The sequence below is a fragment of the Vipera berus genome, assembly GCF_964194415.1.
Source record: "Vipera berus genome assembly, chromosome: 7".
In the NCBI taxonomy this organism is placed as follows: Eukaryota; Metazoa; Chordata; class Lepidosauria; order Squamata; family Viperidae; genus Vipera; species Vipera berus.
The window spans coordinates 30,220,852-30,241,947 of NC_138209.1; the positions used below are offsets into that span (position 1 = coordinate 30,220,852).

The 21,096-nt window shown below is 40.3% G+C and overlaps 1 protein-coding gene across 1 annotated transcript in view; it reads right to left on the reverse strand.

Annotated features, from left to right (window-relative positions):
• The window catches only part of HHIP (hedgehog interacting protein), a gene marked incomplete at its 3' end in the record, with an annotated part of 90,407 nt that extends 89,722 nt beyond the window's left edge, over positions 1–685 (reverse strand). Inside the window, exon 1 of the mRNA XM_081333261.1 lies at positions 363–685. Within this exon, the coding sequence (XP_081189387.1) occupies positions 363–635 (273 nt within the window). The 5' untranslated portion in view covers positions 636–685. The remainder of the gene's footprint in view (positions 1–362) is intronic.
• Positions 686–21,096: the final 20,411 nt, after the last annotated feature.

Here is a 21,096-nt window from a genome sequence, read left to right on the forward strand (position 1 = left end):
GGTAATAGATAACAGCTCCAACAATTCTCACCCAGCATGACGAGGGTTTTTAGAAGTAGTGCCACTGTAATCCAAGAAGGACCCACAAGGAACACTTCTCAACCCACAACTTCCAACAGTCAATGAAGTGGCCTTCCAGTGCAGCAAAACTCAGAACCTAGTAAAGATGATTTATTACCTTCTTGCATCCCCCTGAAACACCTCTCCAAGCACTGTTAAGTGATGCGTGTGAGTTCCACCTCTTGTTCTCCATTGGTTGTCCTCCCTCTCCCAAATCACTAGAACCCTAGATCCAAAGATTGGTTTCTTAGCATGCCCCTTCGGTCTCTCACCCAACCGTATCCAGCCCAACTGGAGCCTACCTTGTTGCTCTCTATCTGGAGCAATCCTTGCCTCTCAGCCCTGGAGCAGCAGGACAGGCGGGGGTAGAATCCCTGGCACAACAGCTCCCCTCTGTTGGGGGGCTCCAGGAGCATCAGCCTCCTATCACGCTTTTTGAGGCGTCTGGGGGGGCTGCCATTCAAGCACTTTCTCCTCTTGGCAGCGGTCTCGCCAAACTTGGTTTCCCCTTCAAAGAAGCAGAGGACCAGGGCCACCAAGAGCAGCTTCAACGGAAGCATCTTTAGCCCCACCATGCCACTTGGGAAAAACTCAAGCGCCGCCGGCCGATGTGACCAATCCCAAGGCAATCGATCCAACGAGGCAAGGCTTTTCTTTTGGAAACCTCGGGAGTTTTGCGTTCTTACACGAGAGGTCGATTTGCAAGGCGAACGAGAGGCCCGACAGCTGAAGGACGGGCAGCGAACAAAACCCGGCGGGCCACCAGACAGACAGGCGCACGCCCCAGCTGAGCAAAAGGGAAGAAGATGCTGAGCCTCGACGCGGGGCGTTTGCGCCACTTGACAAGAGCGGCGGCAGGTTTAACAGGCGCTCCCGAGGCGCCCAAGCGCGGAGCGTAAACTTCTCCTGGCGGAGGATTCTCCGCGCTGGCGGCCGAAGCGAAGGAGGCGACGGTGGAGACGGCAGCCGCAAGTCCCTTTGCGGGGTTCCATATAAACGAAGCTGCCGTTCTAGGAGGACAGCCTGCCGGGCGTGATGCCTCCTCTGCTGCTGCCGGCGGGAGCTGGAGCTCACTTAGGGCTCTCATGTTTCGCTCCCTCTTTTCTTCTTCTTTTTAAGCAGCGCGCGGGGAGGTGCTGCCACCGCGCGCCCCTACACGTCACCGAGGAAGGGATTCGCGGGGATACGACGGAGAGGAGCGCTCGAGCACGCGCGGCGGCGAGAGAGGGCGCGAAGAAGGGGAAGGCACGCCAGGGAGTCGCCGCCGCCGCCGCGGCGAAAGACGGCGCGTGCGCGAGCGTCCCGATCGCGCCGAGCCGGAGAGAGCCGAAGAGAGGGGTGGGGGGGTGGGGTGAGAGGGTGTGTGGAAATTTATCGGCGTGACTTACTATAGTACAGGTAGTCTTCGATTTACAACGGTTCGTTTAGTGACCGTTCAAAGTTTCAGCGGCACCGAAAAATGTGACTCGTGACCGTTGGAAGGGACCTTGCCGGTCTTTGAGCTTGCTTGTTTTCTTGGAGACATTTCGTTACCCAAAGTAGGTAACATCATCAGTGCTAGGGATGATACCTAGTTTGGGTAATGAAATGTCTGCAAGAAAACAAGTAGGCTCAGAGAGCGCCAAAGAACCACAGTCAACTTTGAGCTACAGATATTCTCCTTTATTGATTATGACCCTTTTTCACAGTTACCACCCTTGCAGCATGCCCATGGTCATGTAATCAAAATTCAGATGCTTGGCAGCTGGTTCATATTTATGCACACACACACACACACACACACACACACACACACACACAAACCCGCTGTGTCCTAAGGTCATGTGATTATCTTTTGTAGTTTTCTGACAAACAAAGGCAATGGGGAAGCCAGTTGCACATAACAACTGGTTTTATTAACTTCTCATCTGCAGTGATTCACTTAACAACTGTGGCAAGAAAGATTGTAAAATGGGGCAAAACTCACTTAACAAATATTTCACGTAGCAATAGAAATTTTGGGCTCAATTGTGGCCGTAAGTTGAGAAATACCTGTACTACAGTGCATTGTGCACTATATTTAAAGTCTTGTGTGTACAGCATGTCTTGGAAACGCCGATCACTATTTTTTCTGTGGGATCAAGGGTTAATATCTTTAAAAAGTGAGATTCTTTAAAATATACATATATGTTATTTGCTGCCTTTCTCTCTGTGTGTTTATTTTAGATATTTTTTGTTTTTCTGTGTAAGGCAAAATAAAAACTAGAATTCTGAAATATTGGAATTTTTTTTTAAAAAAACAGTAATCTTGAAGCCACCACTAAAAATGTCCTGTCTTTAGTTACTGCCCAGTTATATCAGCTGTTCCCAGCCTGAACTGACAAATCTGGGAATTGGTCCAAAAATGGGAAGGGTGCTGTTTTAGATGTTTAGAGAACTGTGAGAAAATCTTCCAAACATGACAGAGTACGCTTTCTTAGAGGACTAAAACTAAAGAGATCAAGGTCAAGTCCCTGCTCAGCTATGAACAACGATCATCTCTGCCTAATCTACTTCACTGTGTTTTGAAGGAAAAATTGGGGGTAGAGGAAGTATGACATGCTATGTGCACTGCATTGAATTTCTTGGAAAAAAACCCTCAGTACAAATATAAGTCATATGTTAATCCACATTAAAGGTGACATGTGGCATATTCTTCTTAAGAAAATGCATTTTATTTATATCCAAAACAGTCCTTGACATTATTTTTGTTTGACTTATGATTGTGGGTTTTTTTACGGGCTCAGGGACTGACTTGACACTTTAGAGGCAAATATATTCAGGGCTTTTTTTCTCATAGTACGCTCAGAACGGAGTTCCGGCACCTTTTTTGGATGGAACCTTGTAGGGTAGGCAAGGCGGGTTGTATGATGTGTGAGTTCCGGCACCTTTTTCTTATACAAAAAAAGCACTGAATATATCTAATTTCAAGCATATTCTGATTTCTTGGTCTTGAGAGAGTTAGCAAGTAATACATAGTTTGTTGTAGTGGAGGCAGAGGAAAAGAAAAGTTGTATCATGAAGTGTTAAGGTTTATCAGGTTTTGCCAAGCTACTCATCCTTTGGCACTCAAATTAATTATTTTTAATAAGTTATTATGTGGAATAATAAAATTAAGGTATTACATCTATTTCAGTTAAAACATTTGGAGAAAACATGTTTTAATACAGTCTACAATCTCAGATGAACTTACCGTATTGGAAAAGGGAAAAATATATAGAAAAAACACAAATCCATTCATATTTAAGAGGTTCCATGGAGTTTTGCCACAATCCCTATTCCTCCTGCAGTATAATGAAACAGACTGGAGTTATTGCCAGTCAATTCAAGGACAGTGGTGGGATTCAAATATGTGAACATCTGTGTGAATGCTGCTTCCGGAAGTCCATTCTGGGCCTGGGCAACAAAAAATTAGCTACCGGTTCTGCCGAATTGGTACGAACTGGCTGAATCCCACCACTGTTCAAGGACTTGTTTAAAACATTATGGTGTTTGCACTATTGAGATGAAAATACTCTAATTGCAACAGAGTGTATTGTCTAAATAAGTTTAATTCATGCACTTGAATGTACATTGAAATAAAGTTATTTTTTTTAAAAAAATAAATTTAAATGAAAATATCATTTAATCTGCTTGTTTTTGGTCAAAGACCAAAATCAGATATAGGTAGGTAGGTAGGTAGGTAGGTAGGTAGGTAGATAGATAGATAGATAGATAGATAGATAGATAGATAGATAGATAGATAGATAGATAGATGATAGACAGACAGACCACAGTCACCACAAATCTCTTTAGGAGTGGTTTCCAATACAGGAAATCAAAAAAGCTTCTAATCTTTTTCACCACCCAGAGATGCAGTACTTCTGTTGGGCAAGATGAACATTGGTAATTGACCACAGAGCAATGTTTAATGTTAGCATTTCTGTAGAAAATAGTAAGTCAAAGAGAAAAATGAAATAACTTTGAATCTTTTAAAGAAGAAATCAAACCGCTGGACTCCAAAGTCAGTGTGGGATATTATTAATATATATTTTATTGCTCACTTAAAGATGGACATGTCAAGAGCGATAAAACCCATTAAAACATGGCAGAAATAATGATAGGACAGGATGTTAGTCAGAAATATAATGCTTCTAGTATGTGTTGAAAGGTTGAGAGTTGGGTAAATTTTAAAAAAATTAAAACAAAAATTTCTGGCTTCTATTTTTCAGCTTAAAAATGATGAATCATTGTTAATAAAATCACCAGAATCAAATTATTACAGGATGAAAGCAGGAAGTAACACTGGACAGCCAGTGACTAGTTACATGTGATAAAAAGGTTACCAAGAAATGTATTGTGAACATTTTACTGAGACATGTGTACATAAAATTCATTATGATAAGCTTACAGACAACATAATGCAATTTGCACAGTTGAATGAGACACTAGATGCATTGAATAAGCTTAACAATGACCAAAGACATTAAATTAACCTCCCTAATTTAGTGTAATACCATACTTGTGTATGATGCATCTCATATACTTTATAAATGTGGAGATCAATTTTATACCTAAATGGAACAATAATTTTCATCTCTTCTGTAATCCACAATTACTTTTATTTACTATTACAAGTGGTTAATAGTGATGCGCAGGCTAATTTATGAAATATAGTAATACAGTCCTCCCTCCCTCACTTCCTTCTCAAAGACTAATTCCTGATTTTAAAAAGGCAGAATCTTATAAGTTTCTTTTTAATATGGTTCATAATAGTATGGGTACATTATCGAAATATATATAGAAATATATTTAGTATTATTCCTAATGCTGTATTAGAAAAATGCTATATTTCTTTATTATTACATATTATTAATGTCACCATTTGTTAATGGGCCTTTTCCAAGCTGTATTCCAACCTGTTAGTTCCTTTTAATAGTTAACATAATCATTTTTCAACATCCCTCAGCATACAATTCCATTTTGTAAAAATAACTTAAGCTTAGACTTAATTTGGACTTTTTTCTTCTAAGTGGTTTTCCCACTTTGGAGAGTAAAAGACAATTTAGATCATGGGAGCTGAAATTGACAATACATCTGAAGGAACTAGACTAAAAAAAATCATTAATATATTTCTTCCCATTTATGATACTTCTTCTTCCTTTCCTGATTATTCAGTTTCCAGTCATTATTTCATAGATGACAATACGCTGTTATGCATTACATTGGGTATGAGCAATACGTGTCCCGTTGGTTGCCTGCAGGTGCCAAAGTCCTTGCACACTAACAATTAAATGGCCAAATACCAAGAAAGACATGATTTTCTGTTATTTTATGGTGGCAAGAAAAACAAGATGCATCAGTCTTCTTTTAGGCTTCACATCAAAAAGGCAAAAATTATAACTATTTCAAAATATGTATGCATGCATGCACATACACACATACTCACATGGAAAACAGAATTCTCTCAAAACATATACTGTCACTTCCATGAGTGAATTACTCCACTTATTGCAGCTGTTGGCTGGTTCCCTCACTCCCCAATAATACAAACATGTCTCAAAATATTGAAAGATTAGCCATCCAGTTTTATATGGTAAAAGACATATGAAAACAAAATATTGTGAGTTGTCACAGACAGATTAAATAACAAGGCATGAAATAAATGTGGCCCATAAATTAGAGGGCTAAAAAAAGGTGGGGAAAGCAGTAGCAGCCTAGTGGAACAAAATTGTGTTAATATAATGGTATAAAGATAATGGTATTGATGTTGTTGGGGATGCCACTATTCCTGTTTATTATGGAGTATTTAAATTAGTTTAAACCACTTTGATTTTTTTTAAAAAAATAATGTAGCAGATCAATATTTTAAATGAATAATAAAATATTGCTGATATATTTTGTTTGTTTAACTCACATACACAATATAATGTATATCCATCAGTTATCACATATACAGTAGAATACTTTTAAAAGGAATATTGGCAAAAAAAATATTCGGTACAGCCTTAATTGTAATCACTATTCCATTTTCCGTTTACTGCTTCTGGATAACTGTTTACAGAAAGTAATTTGATTCCCAGGAAAGTTCATCTTTAAAGGGAAATGGAAAAAAACATTAAGCTTTTCTGCTTCCTTGAATGTGGAGGGCACTGTAATTTATCATAGAGAATAAAATACAAAACAGTAAAACAAACAAACAAAATGAAACAAAACAAAAGCAATGGTGGCAGTTTTACAAGAGAAGTCTACTTGGCAATAGTTTTATTTACAAATATCCCAGCAAATCATAGTGAAAACACAATGGCTAATTAACATGCATCAGATTCCCAAAGAATTGCAGAAGGAGGACACCTGAATTTAAATCAAGTTAAACTCATCTGACTTGAAATGCAACATGCAATTTCTTTTTTTCTTCTCTGCCATAGATATTTTCCCTTCCCTTCTGTATGTGTTTTTAACTTCTTTAAAGTAGCAAGGTAAAATCATGGGTACTTTATTTTATGAAGGTGAAGCATCAGTTCTTCCCTGCTACAAACTTTCTATAACCCTATAGACCAGGGGTGTCAAACTCAATTTCATTGAGGGCCGCATCAGCATTGCGGTTGCCCTCAAGGGGCCAGGTGCGTATGGCCTGGGTGGGCGTGGCCTACTGACTGGGTGTGGCTAGAGTGCGTATGGCCTGCTGGGTGGGCGTGGCCATCTTTCGCATCAAGGGTGCCTATGGGTGCCTGGGCAGGAGTGGGACAGATCTGAGAGTCTCTGGCAGAAGGAGGGTCTCTGGGTCAGGGCCAAGGCAGTGGGGGCCGTTCCCTCACTGTTTCCAGGATGGCTTTGTGGGCCACATGAAACCACTTCGTGGGCCGGATCCGGCCCCCGGGCCTTGTGTTTGACATGTCTGCTATAGACCATGTGTACAAACATCTAGGAAAGAAAAGGAAAATCACAAGAACAAGTTGAAATGGAAGAATCCCTAAAACAAATGTAGACTGGTCCTCACAGTATCTAACCAGGAAGATGGCCTTCCCAGAATGGATAGGAAGGACACAAAACAGAGGAATGACCAATCAGATCTTACAGTGGCCATAGTGCAGAGTAAGTCCCAGCCCAATCCCAATACTAACCCATTGCAATCTGAACCTGGCTTAAGCAGAAGAGAAACAAGTAATGAAACTAAATTTGACATCAGATTCTTACTATGGGTAAATCAGATTTACCTGATAAAACAACCTATTAATTACATATTCAGATCTTTTAAGTAAAGGATTAATCAGGAATTGCCCAGATAATTAGAACCAAACTTTATACTCTGGGCAATTCCCTGATTAATCCTTTACTTAAAAGATCTGAATATGTAATTAATAGGTTATTTTATTATAAAAAATATAAAAAGTAAGATGAATATAAGAAAATTTTAGAAAGTTTATCTAGTTGCCACATCATGAGCATTCTCTACAGTCAAATGTTGCTGCAAACTTGCAAAATTATATTTTTCCATACAAAAATGGATCCCTGAACAGAAAAGACACATTTGGATTGAATGCTGGAAAGAAAGTTTTGGAAAGGTCCTGCTGCTCAATAAAAACACATCTTCTTGATGAGAAAATAGCATTGTCAGAGGGTTTAGGGCTTTGGAAGTTAAGTGTAGCTTTGCCAAGCTTTTGAAAACATTTGATCTGATCATGCCAAAAGCTTGGAAGTTTGAGTGTTATAGAGGAACTGGAATCAAGAGGGCTTGAAAAGCTTTCTCCTGGTGCTATCCTTTGATTTCCCATCTAACAATGATTAATGGAAACCACATTCTTTCAGAAGCTGTTGCTGTCTCCTAGTGGATGGTATTCTTGCTCATTAGGAGCAGAAGTATCTTGATACAGTACAGTAGATATAAGTCTGTTAGGGCTTCCAGAGCTCTAAAACCACCAAAGCTGATGTTTTGCAGTCTCCTTGCAACAAGTGACTTAACTGAGCACTTGTTTCAAGACCTCTCTTTGTCTGGAGAGGAATTAACACAGAGTTGGGTTCTGGTTTAGAGCTCTGAGAGACATCTTATGTGAAGCCATAATCACCAGTTTCAGAAAGGAGAGAGCAAACCTCTGTTGAAAGAAAAATCATCTGGGTCCAGTCCAAACTGGAAATAAACAAAATGGAGGCTGTTTGGAAAGAAGTTTCTTTACTGAGTTGCAGAATCAGAGAGAAATGTGGTTCTAGAGCAGCTGACCACATGGAGCTGGGAGTGGTGGGTTTTTATACCTTCTTGGGCTTTTGTGTTTGGAGTTGTTCCTGTTCCTGTGGCATGAACTTTGACCTGAGGTTCAGTGTTGCCCTCTTGATTTTCTAATGGTGGTGGGTTTATTTCTTTCTCCGGTGGGGGGAGGGGAGAGTACTGTTTTCCTACATTACTATATTCTTTCAACTTCATTACCCACCTGGTATTTTTTCCTTTTTTTCCTGCACTTTCTATTTTTTCTTTTTTTAGTTTGTATTACTGTTTAATTTTTGTAATTATAATAGCTGCAGTAGATCCATCCTAATATGGGAAAATAGGTAATAGTCAAGAGGGTGTTGAAGTTCAAATATGGTAAGTTTCCTGAAACAGAAAATTCAATAGTGTTATGCTTTGTTCCTAGAAATAGACTAAGTCAGAAGGCAAAAGAGAAAAGCTATATAAAAAGGTGACAGATAACATTTTCTTTATAACAGAAAAGGTTTTAGATGGAATTGATTTGTGCACATCCTGACTGAGGTCTGTACCGTTCCTGATTCCATGGCATGGCCTAACACACATGGGACTATTTACAACTGAAATTTATTTTATTTATTTATTACAGTGGCTTCTATGCCACTTCAGTCACCTAAATCTAAGCTTACAAAAACAAACATCATTATTTCAATGCCAGATGCCAGATACAGTACATCTGTCTATTCAATTCTCAGTTTTCAAATGCTGTCTGGAAAAGCCAGATCCTAACTAGATTCTTGACCATCTAAATTGTGAGTTCAATTATTTACACAGGGTGAATTATTCCAGCAGAGAATAAATGCCATGCTTCACGGGGAATGGGAATTTTCAACATTCAACATTCATTCTCTGTCAAGGTGCCTTGAGCAAGCAAACTCTAGTTAAGGTGATAGTCTCTCAGATCCCAAGCCATGCTGAACTGCACTCTGCTGAAAACCAACAAGCCATTCATTTCCATCAGCACGAATGTAATTTGACAATGTTGATTGTTCTCATCAGTGCTTTTTTTATAAAAAAAGTCATGCACAGCTCCGGCTCCAGTCAAAAGCCCTTTACGGAGCTTTAGGGAGCTTCCAAGATGCAGATCACTCACCTGGAAAAGGTCTGTCTCCTCTCTGGCATGGTTCCTGCTGCCACTCCGATCTGAGGCCAGGGGACACGTCCAAGCCTCCAGAGCCCGATCGAGTTGCATGGGGCCCACAAAATTGCTCCACAGACATGGATCCAGGCTCCAGAGGCTTAGAAAAGGCCTCCCGAGCCCGGATTGGCCATGGGGGGCGCGCAAAATCACTCTGCAGCCATAGATCCGGGTGGCAGAGGCCTTTTTCAGGCCTCCGGACCCTGGATCTGGCTGCTGGGGGTCCGCAAAATCACTCTGCAGCCATACCTGTACTTGTGCTGGCAGCTTAGAAGAAAACGGTTCTTCCATTCAAAAAAAGGTGCCGGAACGCTGTTCTGTGCATTCTATGACAAAAAAAGCCCTGGTTCTCATTATTTATTTATTTATTTATTTTATTTATTTGTATCCCACCTTTATTATTTATACAACATACCTTCTTCTTGCTATTTTCCATTAACAAGTGGGCTGCATTCTGCACCAGTTGGTTGACTAGTGTCCAAGGATAGCCCATGTAAATCAAGGTAGAATAATCTGACCTTGTCATGACAAAGTCATGAGTGACTCTTACCAGTGTTCTATTCCATAAAGGCCATTACTTAATGAAACAGCTAAAATGGCATGAAAGTCCTCCTGGCCATAATTCCCATCTATTCTTTTCCATCTGTGGGAGCCTTGAAAGTATTAAAATAGAGAATAGCTAAAATTTGTGGGGCCTGGGACCCACAAGCAATGCTATCTTTGGTGAGAGAATGAAAAATTCACACCTTTGGACCTTGAAAATGTAGTATAATGATAAGATCGATTACCTGCTATCTTAACTATTAATACTTTAAGAGTCAGATGTTTTGTATCTTATTCAACCTTTTTCTTCTGCATGCAAATTGAAGGCCTTCATAATGCAATACAGAATGTTGATATGAAGATTAACTGGAATGCAAAAAATACACTTAGAAATTAATATTCCTTAATTACATCTTTAGTTGAGAAACTATTTTTAGTAGTTAATTGGTTAAAATATTATTTATTGCTTGTTACTTTTTACTACATGCCTTTGTCAAGTGGTCTCCCAGAGATGCTTTCGTGTATCACTGAAAGCTCTTGCTGTCAGACAAAGAACATATACAACATAAAAGAATAAAGATTGGAAAGAAAAAGAGAAAAAAAGCAAGATTGACAATCCGGTATATCAAAGTCCTTGCAAAATCAGGGAAAGCTAGAATTATATATTGACATAGACTTGCATAAAACATGGTTAAAAATAAAAAGCAAGATGAATTCAGTCATCTCACCTTCTCTGGAGTGTGCCACAAATGCATATAAATGTGTAAATTACTTCCTTCTTTACATTACATAAATTACTTAATTATTTGTCTAATAGTCTGTATATGGAGCTTATGTGTCTCTCTTGAGGTTATGGAAGCATTTTGTTCATTAGAAAGAAAAGTTATTGGTGTAATTTATTATAATTAAGTCCTTATGCCCTGTGTTTAGAAAATAGTTTATATTGGCTACACCCATTCTCCTGTGTGGCATCAGGATGCCTTTTTGAGCCATTTAAAAGAGGAATGCAGCACTGACCTTTCCCCAATTCAGTAAGGTTTCTTGCAGATGAAGCTTGGAATTGATGTGGAGCATGTGAAATAGATTTTCCTAGTCTTGAGACATTTGGGTTGTAGTAAAAAATGATGGAGGCGGGGGGGGGGAAGGGGGGGGGAGGAACAACAAGACCAGTTTGACAAATACCAACATTTTTGTGAGACTAGAGTTTTCCTTAAACCTGAATGTGTGTGGTTGCATATAAATTGCTGAAGGGATGGTGAAATTGCTTTACAGGATTAATTGAGAGACAGATTTTGTGGGCAGACATTTGGACATGTGGTGTGCACTTAAAATGAGGATTACAGTCTGCAACACTTTCTCTGAAGTTAGTTGTGGATAAGTAATACATTATTACACAAGCCATTCACAGATAGATATTTTAAATTCTAATTTCCTTTCTTATGAGATCTATGGCTCTTTCTGGTTGACAAAAAATATAATTCAAAGTATAATCTGAATGGGGGTATGTTAGGTTAAATATCAAAAGTAACTTCAACTATGAGATAAGCCAAAACATACAGAAACCTCAATTTAATCATTCATAGGCTAATTAAATGAAAGTGGAATATGCTTCTGTTGAGTTCCAACTAATGTGGTCAACCTTGGCTGATCTTAAAAAGCTAAGCAGACTAGGCCACCAGGGAATCCCAGGTCTGAAGGCTAGACTGGGAAATTGAAAAACATCCGGGAAGGTCATTCCAATTTAGGTAATTTTAATTTGCACAGTGAAATCTTCCCTGGATGTTCTTGCCAGAGAAATCATTTAATATCCTATAAATGCACTTGAAATAGTGTGAAGGAATAAAAATAGGAAAACTTCTTAAAATAAATCTACTTTGGACTTAAATTCATGTTAATCACATAGATCCAGTTAGTAAAAGGAAGACTACAAGTAATCCTCGACTTACAACAGTTAGAACAGCTTTGAAAACATGACCGTTTTTCATGCTTATGACCGTTGTAGCATCCCTGAGGTCATGTGATCAAATTTCAGACACTTGGTAACTGGTTCATATTTGTGAGGTTGCAGTGGCCTGGGGCCATGTGATCACCTTTTGCAATTTTTTGACAAGCAAGGTCAATGGGGAAGCCAGATTCATTTAACAACTATATCACTAATTTAACAATTGCAGTGATTCACTTAACATCTGGGGCAAAAAAGATCACCACACTGGGTAAAATTCATTTAACAAATGTCTGACTTAACAACTAAACTTTGGGCTCAGTTGTGGTCGTAAGTCAAGGACTACCTGTACATCTGTGTTGTGATTCAGGGTCAGCCTGTGGGTTCGGCAGTTGGGTCGGACGATTCAGAGGAGGAGGAGGGGGGTGTTGGAGAGCCTCCAGAGGATAGCCCTGAGGCTCCGCAGAGCCCTCAGCCAGGCCCCTCCCATCTGGTTATGACGCAGACCCAGCTGTGTGAGCCTGACAGAGTGGATGAAGATGACCCACAGCTGGCCCTGTTCAAGGACGCCCGACGCAGGAGGCAGTCAATCAGGAGTAAACAGAGGAAGGCAATGGGGCACCTCGGAAGGAGGCAGAGAGAAGCCACGCCTTGAACTGTTTAAAAGGAGAATGTGTGGGAGGGCTGGTTTGCTGAAGGCAACCGTTTGAATAGCTTCTGTTTTATGGTTTGTGTTTCTGTTTGCTCTGTTTGCTCTGTTTTATGTCAATAAATTTGGCAGGCTTAGTTCCAGCCTCTTGCCGTTTTGTAAAGGGGTTGTCCCTGCCTTTTCTGCAGGGCCGGTAGTAGGCTGGTACAGAACAGTCTGCAACAAAATGCTGTCCTAGACTGTCCTTTTCTATACAGGTGTGAGAGAGTCCAATAAATTCTAAATACATAGACAAAATATGTAAACAGTACATGTTTATTGTTGTATTAACCATGTTTGGATTTCCTTTGAAATTCATAAAATGGATCAAGATATATGAGTTGTCTACATCTAAAGTAAAGATTAATGGTTTGTTTTCTGCTACTTTCCCTTTATTTAGAGGAACTAGACAAGAATGTTCACTTTCACTTTTGTGCTATTAGACAACTATAGGGACATTTTATAGCTAAAAAGGGATTGTGGTATATCATAACATTCTTTCTATCCAAAATAAAATTGAACCGTGAAAACCTAAATACAAGCTGAAAATAAATAGTTTAGCAGCATGAAGTTAAAAATAGGGACATTAAAGCATAGAAAATGTTTAGTCTTTTAAAAACACTTTTGCACAATTACAAAAGACCGATCTTCATTCTTTATTATGAAAAAAAGGCTAGATAAATTCTAAAAATTGAAAATTCCTATCATGAGCAATAGATCTTGCTATACAAAATGCCTCCTGCACTGTTGATCCTCTTTATAACCTGGGAGGATTATAATATTAAATTTATTCTTGTCAGGTTGAACGATACCAACACAGTGGTCTTTCCTTAAGATTTCAACTCTCTCATCAAGTATGAAAAATTTCATAAAAAAAGACTTTATTAACTGTCTGAAAAAAGAGGCTGCAATATGACTTCTCAGCTCAATATCAAGTTGTTAATTTTCAGCAGGGTTAATACACTATTGCATGAGTAGTTGCTATTGTTGTTCAGTCATTCAGTCACTTCTGATTTGTTATCAACTCATGGATACCATTTTACCAATGTCATTATTAAAGTTTCAGTACATAGTCTGCTTTTACTTCATCTAGCATTGAATTACTATTTTTTTCTTGTAGTACAAGTTATTCTCTACAATTTAGTCTCTCGCTTGCATCCATTTTTATTCATTTAGTCATTCTGATGGTCCAGCTTTTATAGACTTATCTTATAATTTGGAAAATCACAACCTTGATACTATATCCCTTTGTTATCATTGAGATGTTTCTCTGCTTTAAATATTTTGTCTAGATCTGTCATAATCTTTTCCCCACAGGGCAGACATCTCTATTTCATGTCTATAGACATCTGAAATGTTGAGCCTAGGATGATAATGCTTGTAAGTGCTTCAATTTATCTGCCTTTAAGCATTTGGTTACTATTGCCTGTTGACATAGTCTTAATTTATTTAAAAGTTGAGCAACAACCTGACTTTTGCATTCCTGGCTTTCAACTTCAAAAAAGGTTTCTTAAGCCTTTCTTGTTTCTAGATACTTCAGTGATGTCATTAGTATTATCTAAATTTTAATTCTAATTTCTATGTCTTCTGTTCCCTGCATTTCTTATATTTTCTGCATAATCAGTAAGGTGCCAGGACACAGCCTTGACCCATTCCTTTCCAAGCTTTGAATTAATGTTCTGCCATTATACACATTTTGCCTATGAGTTCAGGAACAGCTGCATATCCTTTTGTTTTTGATCCAACCATACTATAAACACCAGAGCTACTTGTACTTGACTCTGCTCTTTCCAAGTAGCGCATTGACTCTTTTCCAATATGAGGGGCTTATCTTGTTAATAGACTCCTGATTGTGTTTATCTATTTGGCTTTTTTGGCACAATACTGGAGTGAGTGACCATTTTCTTCTTTCATTTAAGATATATACTTCTCAGCCCCTTCCAATGTACTACTTTCAGAGTAGTATTCTCTTAATATATTTTGTATGTCTCTAATTGCTAACATTTCTCAACTTTAGTGGGAATCTGTTGTCAATTTCTATGGTTATTACCCTAGGATAAGGGGTAGGTAATAGCAGAGCTTTCTTGGAAGCCATCAAAGTAATTAAAATAACCCATGCACCCTCCAATAACAAAATAAAAGATAATCTCTTGTTACTGGCTCCAATAAAATAAATTAAGTAGTTATTTGAGTAATAAAAACAGAGCTATCTTGACTAGGAATCACAAATAGTATATTTAGTTATATTTCAGAAACAAAAAAACTATTTTGATTTCTTCATAAATAATATAACTGAATGCATTTTCTCCTCAAATAAGCATATCTATACATGTTCTAACCTCAAGTATGCATGTTTAGGTTCATTTTGATTTTTTTAAAATAAGAAACTGGAGTAGGTTTGCTCCAATTTGTTCATTCATCTTGAAAATCTAGTTCAGGTCAATTCACTTTGAATGGTTCATGGAACTAAAATAATATTGAGCATCCCTACTGCACAGTCTGAAGTAGCTGGAAATATGTATGCCTATCCTAAGCAAGTTTATTATTTAGTTAACATTTATCTCAGTAATATGAGATGTGTGGATACACTTAAACAACAACAACAAAAAATCCTTAAGGATAACAGAAAGACTTCCTGTTAATACAATACTAGCTTGATATGTAGAATGTTAGAAGCCTGGAGTCCTTTCTCCAGATGTAGCTTTGTAAATGTAGCATGTTTTTGACATAGAAGATCCTTTGAATATGTCATTCTCTATTTTAAAAAAATTGTTCCAGTTGGTTATTCCTAATAATAATATCTAATTATCATTAAATATCAAGAGAAAAATCTATGGATAGAGTGTTTAATTTTTAAAGAATCTGCAACACATTAATTTGTATATCCATTAACAATTTCTTACTATTGTAACATATACTGAATTACATATACTTCAGATATTTTGGATCTCTCAGCCCATAATCAGAAGTGGAAGCCCAATAAATCTGGACAGTTTTAGACTACAGGAGGTTGTTTTCAAGCATTTACCTTATATAATCATGGGTTTGATAAAATCAAAGCCAGATTCTATTGACAAATTTTAGATTTTGAACTACTGCTAAAACTATTTAATTACTTACTTAGTAATAGCAAAAAATTGTAATTTTTTAAAACCAGCAAAAATAATTTTAAATCTGTAACAACAGTGAAAAATCTTACATTAGTTTGTAATTTCTTAAATCTTGGGGGTTCAGAAAATGTTTCCTTAAAAGAGATAATAACAATAGCACTTAGACTTATAGACTGCTTCATAATGCTTTACAGAACTCTCTAAGCAGTTTTCAGTCAGCATATTGCCCCAATAATCTGGGCCCTCATTTTACTGACCTTGGAAGGATAGAAGACTGAGTCAACCTTGAGCCAGTCAGGATTGAACTCCTGGCAGGGGGAAATACTGCCTTCTAACCACTGTGCCACCACAGCTCCAAAGTTGCCTTTGTTAAAAATATCACTAGCACTTCTTTGTGACTGCTCGGAATGAGATAGTTTGATCTCAGTGATCCATAGCAACTTCTACATCAAACTACTTAAAAAGTTATATATTATATATGGAAAGTCTTTAAAGATAGTTGAAAAATTGCAGTTTTCCCTAAAATATAGCTATGAGGCTGAATCTGTACATTTGTCACATACAGATGATTTACAGTTAATTTCCATGGCTCATTTCCAATGATCTTCATGACTTAGATTGAAGATAGATAAAGGAGTGTCTCCTTATCTTCTGTATGCATATCACAGTCTTAAATGGAAGTTCTTCTGAGAATATATTAAGCTTGTAAATCTCAACTTTGACAGAGCTATAAAATTAGTCAAATAATCCCTTAGAATACAACAGAAAACAGGATATGAAATAGATAAGATGGAATGTTATAGACAAGAGCATAATTATCTGCCCATTCTTTAGACTGAAACAAAATAAGGACAGAACTGGGAGAATAAGATTAAAATACCCACCTTAGATTTGTAGAAATGATAATAAGATTAAAGCAAATGACTGTCAACTGTTTAACGCATTGTGGCAGACATGATTTTGCTAATAGAGAAATTCACAATGGCATTTAAATTAGTGAAGTGAAGTGAAGTGAAGTGAAGTGAAGTGAAGTAAAGTAAAGTAAAGTAAAGTAAAGTAAAGTAAAAAAAACCCTTTACTTTCCCTATAGAGATCTGAAATAACAAATAAAAAGAAGAGGTATTTCCTTGAGATCAATGGTTGTTAAGAGGAGTTGATGGATCAAGTCCTATCTGGAGACTATTAACTGCAGCCAGTCATTATTCTAGAGGAAATTTTCCAGACTCATTACTCCTACTATAATAAGACAAAGATTTAAAAATGGACATTTGGATTTGAAGCAATAAAATAATTTCTATAAGTACTGTATGGTCTGGGAATTAAGAAACATACTGAAAATATTAATCTATATCTCTGTTCTATAATGTTTTCTAGATAGCTATTCACTATATTTGTTTTTTTATATATTGTTGTTTTATCATAGAGAATAAAATACAAAATGCAGTGTATGCTGGGCTAGCATACACATGTAACAGCCGCATAAGGAGGCGTGGAGCTGGACAGCTCCATGCAGGATCAGTGTTCGGCGGGAAGCTGGATTTAAAGGGATTGGCTGGCCCTAGCGGTGGGAAACTTGAGTTTAAACCTATTGGCCGGGCATTCACCTGGACAGGTATAAAGCAAGTCAGGTAACTGCTGTTCCCCCAGTTCAGGCCACACTACGATCTAATAAAGACCCTTGCTGCCATACATCTGCGTCTCATTGATCCACGACCCCGAATTAACAAGTGGCGACGAGGATGGGATTCAGTCTCGTTTGGCAGTAAGTCCCCCACAGTTGGGAGAATCCACCAGGTACACCATCTGCCATCGTAGCTGGACCAGTCAGATTGGACGCAATGGCTCAGGTCGGTCAGGCACCCGTTTTTAATATCGTTCAGCCGGAGGAATGGGAAGCTTTTGTGGGGCAGCTGGAATTCTATATGAAGGTTAACCGCATCACGGAGGACAGCATGAAAGTTGCTGCTCTGCTCAGTACATGCGGAAAAGACATTTACAACCTGGTGGTGGGATTGTGCTCACCCATGGCCATCGGTTCTGTGATGTATGGCAACCTCATCGCCAAACTGAACCAACATTTCAACCCTCACATGTTGGAACTGGCGTGGAGGTATCAGTTTGTGAAAAGAGACCAGTGACCGGGCGAATCGGCATCCGTGTTCATGGCCGCAGTCTGGCAGGCGGCTTGACTATGTAATTTTGAAAATTTAGAAAAGAGGCTACGCGATCGAATCATCTTCGTTCTCAGGGACCGAAAATTGTGGCAGAAATTGTTTGCCAGACCGGGTCTGACCCTCCAGATTGTACAGGACGAAGTACTGGCCTGGGAGCTAGCGGAGAAGTCAGAGACGAATGAAGCCAGCCTCAGCGGCCTGGGCAGCACCGTCCATCAGACGCATGGGGCAGGAGAAAGCAGTGAGGATGGACTTGCGGCAGAGGTCGACGCGCTTCACCTGAAAACAAACCAACTGATGGGGCAGCGTGATAGCCTGAGGGGTCAGCAACCACCGCCACCAGCCAGGACAAGAGATGCTCGGGATGCAAGTGCTGCGTGTCTAAGCAGAAGTGCGTGGGGTGCAGAGGAAATCATCACCGATCCACCTGCAAATTCAGGACTGCCAAATGCAGAGCGTGTGGCAAGACGGGACACATAGCATCCGTCTGCCGGGGACAGCGCTGTGACACGCTACACGAGGTGGATGCTGATTGTCACACACTGACAGGTACTGGGGTTCTGAAGCGCATCGCGTCCATCAGCCACACTGAAAGCAGATGGGCGGTTTGTAACATGGGGGCTCGGCAAGCGCTCACCCGCAAAATCAAGCTAGAGGTGCAACTTCAAAGGGTTCCCTGTAAAATGGAACTTGACTCTGGCTCCGCAGTCTCTGTCATTTCTCACAAGACTTATAAGTTAATCTGCAGCAGGAGCGGCCAGCGGGTTCCCTTGAGGTCATCTAGCATCACCCTAACCGATTTTCAGAATACCCCAATACAAGTCCGGGGAAAGGCCACCTTATCTGTGCGGTACAGGGAGTTCCAGGGGCCCTTGGATGTCCTAGTGGCTGTGTTAAGCCACCTAGCGAATGATGGCAAACAAGTCCCTATTGCATATTACTCCAGGACATTGTCAGCGGTTGAGCGGAACTATGCTCAGATAGATAAGGAAGCCCTGGCAATAGTTGCTGGAGTAAAGAAATTCCATGATTATTTGTACGGTAGGGATTTCACTATTTTCACAGACCATAAACGTTTACTAGGTCTGTTTACCACGGACAAGCAGACCCCACAAATTATGTCACCTATCTTCCCCCTATCTTATGGGGGAAGGGGTGTAGTGTATGCTGGGCTAGCATACACGTGTAACAGCCACATAAGGAGGTGCGGAGCTGGACAGCTCCGTGCAGGAACAGCGTTCGGCGGGAAGCCGGATTTAAAGGGATTGACTGGCCCCACCGGCAGGAAACCTGAGTTTAAACCTATTGGCCGGGCATTCACCTGGACAGGTATAAAGCAAGTCAGGTAACTGTTGTTTCCCCAGTTCAGACCACGTTACGATCTAATAAAGACCCTTGCTGCCATACGTCTGCGTCTCATTGATCCATGACCCCGACTTAACACAAAATAGTAAAACAAACAAACAAAATAAAACAAAACAAAAGCATACATTCAACCCTAGCAACAACAAAGAAAAAAGTGTAAAAAAAAGGAAAAGTGATCAATTAAATTTAACATTTAACAGGTAGGACTCATCCTGACTAGGTGCTGATAGAAAAGAAAAAGCAGTAAATTCTCCCCTTTATAAATATTTAAAAAAGAAGAAGAAAAAAGAAAAAGCAGTCAACTGGTTGAGCTAAACATTACACTAGTCTTCAAATCCCTCTTATATTTGTATTAAAGTCTTTGTTAAACATTGCATGTATCTACCTTTTCTTTTTAGAAGAAAGTATTTGTTAAACCTTTATATCAGACATGTCAAACACAAGGCCCGGGGGCCAGATCCGGCCCACAAAGTGGTTTCATGTGGCCCGCGAACCCATCCTGGAAACAGTGAGGGAACGGCCCCCACTGCCTTGGCCCCAGCCCAGGGTGGCCAGGGGCCAATGTACAATTTCATGGTGGTCATCTATGCTGAAATACATTCAGTCTTAGCTCCACAAGGCCATCTGAAAACAGCGAGGGACCAGCCCCTGCTGTATCGGCACTGCCCCCTGGGCACATGCTGGGGAGGTATCACCCTTTGTGAGGAATGAAGAAATGCACCATCACCTGGAAGTGGCCAGCACATGGCCCTGCCTACTTCGGGCAGGCTAGGGCCTGGGCAGCATTGCGCTTCTCTTCAGATTCATGCCACCTGGCTCAGCCTCTCGGTACTGTGTGGAGAGCGCCCCGCTGCCTGCCAAAATCGGGCAGGCCGGGGGCTGGGCAGCATTGCATAGGTAACATCGACTCTCATGCTGTTCATGGCATCCCCTCCCCAAGAGCCCACCAAGCCGGATATGTGAAGTAGGTGAGGGCCATGTGCTGGCCACTTCCAGGTGATGGTGCATTTCTTCATTCCTCACGAAGGATGACACTTCCCCAGCTGTGTTTCTTGCCTGTTTTTCTCCCTCCCTCATCTCAAATATTTTCCCACCACTCTTGGAAGGAAGGAAGGAAGGAGAGGGAGGGTCTGAGGGAAGTCCTGCCTTAGACCTTCCCTGCTGCCCTTTCACCATCACCTTGCCCCCTCCTCCTGGCCTATCTTGGGGGTTCTCCCATCCTATTGCTAAGGAAGCTTTGGATACAAAGCCAGGTCTCCTCATATGGAGAGGGAGTGGGCTTCCCTCTTGACTTTGCCCTCATGCCCATCATGAGCAACTGGCTAAGGACAGCAAGCACAGCAGCAGCAGCCTTGAGGGGGAGGTAAGTGCAGCTGGGCACCCCCCTTGGGAAAATGGGGCTTAGTGCCATGGGTGCTTGAGGGCTGGGCTGGGCATTTGACCTCTGTGCCACCATCCAGCCCCCCACCATCACCATGGCCTGAGAGGAACAGTGAGGCTCCTCCAGTGGACCATGCCTTGGCACTTGCCCCGGTCCTATCTCCTTCTGCCAGAGATCTGTCCAACTCCAGGCTTCCACAGGCACCCTTGACACGAACGATGTAGAGCTGGCCATGCCCACCCAGTAGTCCACACCCACTCCAGCCACACCCACCCAGTAGGCCATGCCCACCCTGCCCACACTCACCTGGCCCCCCAAGGGCAACCGCAATGCTGATGTGGCCCTCAATGAAATTGAGTTTGACACCCCTGTTATTGATGAATATGTCCAGTGCTTTTTTTGTAAAAGAAAAAGGTGCCGGAATTCACATATGTCATACAACCCACCTTGCCTACCCTA